Source organism: Oncorhynchus tshawytscha, linkage group LG14, assembly GCF_018296145.1.
Source record: "Oncorhynchus tshawytscha isolate Ot180627B linkage group LG14, Otsh_v2.0, whole genome shotgun sequence".
NCBI classification, from domain to species: Eukaryota; Metazoa; Chordata; class Actinopteri; order Salmoniformes; family Salmonidae; genus Oncorhynchus; species Oncorhynchus tshawytscha.
Window position 1 is genome coordinate 55824623 of NC_056442.1, and position 4252 is coordinate 55828874.

General features: G+C 49.2%; 1 protein-coding gene across 1 annotated transcript; it reads right to left on the reverse strand.

The window, feature by feature from the left end:
• Nucleotides 1-764: 764 nt before the first annotated feature.
• LOC112238463 (alpha-(1,3)-fucosyltransferase 4) lies at nt 765-3848 on the reverse strand. Its single transcript, XM_024407043.2, has one exon. The coding sequence runs from the start codon at nt 2940-2942 to the stop codon at nt 1803-1805; it is 1140 nt and encodes a 379-aa protein (XP_024262811.1). The 5' UTR covers nt 2943-3848; the 3' UTR covers nt 765-1802.
• Between the last annotated feature and the right edge of the window lie 404 nt (nt 3849-4252).

Below are 4252 nucleotides of genomic sequence, written 5' to 3' on the forward strand. Positions count from 1 at the left end.
CTTCAAACTCTTCCTAGCCTCCTTCAGACACTTCCTAGCCTCCTTCAGACTCTTCCTAGCCTCCTTCAGACACATCCTAGCCTCCTTCAGACTCTTCCTAGTGTACTTCAAACTCTTCCTAGCCTCCTTCAGACTCTTCCTAGCCTCCTTCAAACTCTTCCTAGCCTCCTTCAAACTCTTCCTAGCCTCCTTCAAACTCTTCCTAGCCTCCTTCAGACACTTCCTAGCCTCCTTCAGACTCTTCCTAGCCTCCTTCAGAATCTTCCTAGCCTCCTTCAGAATCTGCCTAGCCTCCTTCAGAATCTTCCTAGCCTCCTTCAGAATCTTCCTAGCCTCCTTCAAAATCTTCCTAGCCTCCTTCAGAATCTTCCTAGCCTCCTTCAGAATCTTCCTAGCCTCCTTCAAAATCTTCCTAGCCTCCTTCAGACTCTTCCTAGCCTCCTTCAGACTCTTCCTAGCCTCCTTCAAAATCTTCCTAGCCTCCTTCAGACTCTTCCTAGCCTCCTTCAGACGCTTCCTAGCCTCCTTCAGACTCTTCCTAGCCTCCTTGGGAAACATAAAGACAGATGATTAAAGAGACTCATCACACAGAGGGGATTACCAGAGCCAGTGTTCCACAGTCCAGACCGTGGGACACAGCAGGGTTCAGGAGCCAGCCTTAATCAACTACAGGCCTGTGTTTGAAGACAAGGTACCACCACCATTATGCCTGTCGTTATATAAGAGCGACTGTACTTGTTTAAGATACAAAACTTGCTTCGAGATCAAGTCAAGATCAAGTTTAATTTATTACAATTGTATACATTCGTATTGTCACATGTAGTGAAAAAAAAAAAGTTTTTTTTTTTTTAAACTCTGAAATATCTTGGACTGAAACAACTGAATCAAATCAGACACCAGACAAGTAAGGAAAGAAATACATGTAAATATATAGTAGCCTAGACAATATGTATGAGGGGATTATTGTGCTGGAAGTAGCTGCTGGTGTGTTTGTGTCAGGAATCTCCTTTGATTGGCCCATGTCTAGTGAGACGGGAGAAGTAGCAGCTGGTCAGCTGATCATGTCAGGGCAGTATCAAGGCTACTGGGGTTAGCATGGCCATGAGAGTTAGCTGGGGGAGTTTAACCCATCCCACTGCCCCGTCCGTTAGTTTTAGGAATGTCAAACGTCAAACAACACACACACACAGACACACACACACACACACACACATACACACACGCACACACACACACACGAGGCAAAATGTCTATGTTTCTTATACAGTCTGACACAACTGACTTCATAGCACTACTGAAACCTGTCAAATACAAATAACTAACAGACCAAGTGAATCACAGTTCAATGATGTTACAAAACGTTCATTCCCGTGAACCACGGTCTGCTAGATGTCGTTAAAGACAGTTGCTATGGGGTCCCTGCTCATGTTCACATATCAGAAGGTCAGAAACCAGTCAAAGGTCAGGACTCAAACCAGCGCTGAAGGTTGGTGATGGTGTACGTCCGGAGTCTGTGGTTCCGCACTGAGGTCAGGACTCAAACCAGCGCTGAAGGTTGGTGATGGTGTTCGTTCGGAGTCTGTGGTTCCGCACTGAGGTCAGGACTCAAACCAGCGCTGAAGGTTGGTGATGGTGTACGTCCGGAGTCTGTGGTTCCGCACTGAGGTCAGGACTCAAACCAGCGCTGAAGGTTGGTGATGGTGTACGTCCGGAGTCTGTGGTTCCGCACTGAGGTCAGGACTCAAACCAGCGCTGAAGGTTGGTGATGGTGTCAGTCCGGAGTCTGTGGTTCCACACTGAGGTCAGGACTCAAACCAGCGCTGAAGGTTGGTGATGGTGTCAGTCCGGAGTCTGTGGTTCCGCACGGCTCGACACGCAGTGCAGTAATGCTCCGCCCAAAAGGCAGTCAGGTGTACGCTGTAGCTCCTCCTCCAGGCCAGGTGTCTCTGCAGGAGGGCAGGGCTCCGGCGTAGCAGCAACAGGTATTGGGCGAGCAGGCGGGGAGAGGGGAAGTCGTCCACATGGATAAAGGCCTCAGGGGGGAGGAAGCGTTCGTAGTTTTCCCGCGGCGGCCCGAGAACTACAGGAACGGCCCCGGCCAGTAAGGAGTTCCAGAGCTTCTCAGTGATGTAGTCGGGGTGCTGGGAGTTCTCCAACGCCAGATAAAACAGGTAATGCCTCACCGTGCGCACCACAGTGCTGTCCTCTGGCAGTGGCACGCCTGCGCGCCCGAACACATCCACGTCAACGTAGTTAACCAGCCGACGGAAATACGCCACGCGGGCCTGCGACTCCGACCAGTTACTGATGACCCAGGCCAATAGGTGGGGCCGTCGGGGGCGTGTGTGTGGGAGGGCGTTGGCCTGAGGGTGAAGGCGGGGCACCAGGTAGCCATAAGGAAGGAATATGTCTGAATCTGCACGGTAGGTCATGGTGAGATTGAACACGCCCTCGAACCGCCGCAGGCCACGAGTGTGAGACGGGGACTCAAAATTCATCCAGATCCACTTCTGGCCACGGGGTCGTGGGTCAGACGGGAGCGCCGTGGCATTGGTCGTTATCTCACGGTGGTGCATGATGATGGCGTCAGCCCCAGGGTACATGCGCCGGTCGTCGGTCAGTACGCACCCACGGATTCCAAAGCGCGCCTCACAGTCCGGCAGTCTACGGTAACGGCCGAAGGGGTGCGTCCACAGCAGAAGGGTGACATCTCTGGGTTCACCTTCAGTCAGAGGGAAGGGTTGCTGTCGCGGGTCCGGCAGATTGAGCAAACACACTCCAAGGAGGAAAAAGAGCGCACCACCGAGAGCAGCGAAACATGACGTTCTCAGAACAGTCCCTCTACGCGTTTTGCTTCGGCGCAGTCCGGGGCGCTTAGCAGCTCTGGGAGAGGTAGAACGACCCCCTGTTACCCACTGGGTGAGCCACTGAGTTATCTCCATGAAATCCAGTCAAACTTCCAGTCCTTATTTCCATTAAGTTATCCAGCACCCTCTTACATTAACTCCAGAAGTTCTAGAAACGTAACGTCCACTTCCCTGTCACATTCTCCTCTCCATTCACCTGGTGGAGTCTAGAACTCAGAATAACTGATCTCTCCATTCACCTGGTGGAGTCTAGAACTCAGAATAACTGATCTCTCTATTCACCGGGTGTAGTCTAGAACTCAGAATAACTGATCTCTCTATTCACCGGGTGTAGTCTAGAACTCAGAATAACGGATGTCTTTCACCTGGGATTCCAAGGAGAAAAGTTACGGTCCTTCTCCTTTGTCCCTTGGCTGTGAGAAAAACCAGTCGGCCCGTTCTCAGGTAAACATCAAGTTCCTTTGTCTCTGCTCTGTCAGGAGAGATAAGGATCTCTGCCACTGGGTAATGTGTAGACTAGTTTTGAATGCATGAGCAAACAGATACACCGTTCTGCGCAGAATACCTGACGTGGCAGGCAGCGTGTAACTTCCTGTTACCGGTGAATGGGGTCTTTGTAGCCCTGAGAGGGTAAACATGCTGTCCTGCAGGGTGAGGGCTGCTATGTAGCCCAAAGGTCCTGCTTGGATCAACAACCATGGTTACAATCCAGACCTCTTGATAGAATCTATAGAACAGGGAGGCACAGGCTCAGGCTCAGTGAAACTGTACGTTTCAGAGTGAACAACATAGATAGAAAAATGGCCTATACTGTGCTTGGACCAGGGGTTATTTTCCAGTCTCTTCGTTCTGAAGAAAAACATAATTTTTTCCCCGTTCCATTCCACTGTTCCCGACGAACAAAATAAAGTTCTGAACTGGTTAGGTACAACTACAAAAAAAAATCAACGGTTTATATCGTTCCTTTCTGTTCTTTTGAAACCTCTGAGATGGATGGTTACTATGGCATGGGCATGCTATGGATAGTAGCTAGTTGTTTACATGCATTGGACAGACAAGTATATGGCACAAGATTTGGTTTAACACAAACCCAAGCATCGCTGTGGAAGTAGGGGTGCTGTAGGGTGCTGCAGTGCCGACTGAAAAATCTAAATATATATTTTTGTTTAATTAAATAATCTTCACAAAAGCAATGCACTGGACCTTTACTAGTGCTGTATTCAGGGCTGGTCCCGGCCATTATGCTGCCCAAGGAGAAACAACACTAGAAGTCTCAGTAAGCTAAATTAAGTTGAAAATACGTCTAAAATACTTATTTTCCACACGTTGAAGTTAGGTTCTGAATGAAAGATTTGAAGTTATTTTCTGTAAGTTTAAAGTACATA

Bases quoted from the DNA above. Each gene is read 5' to 3' on its own strand.
- LOC112238463 (XM_024407043.2), bottom strand. From the start codon at position 2,942: ATGGAGATAACTCAGTGGCTCACCCAGTGGGTAACAGGGGGTCGTTCT.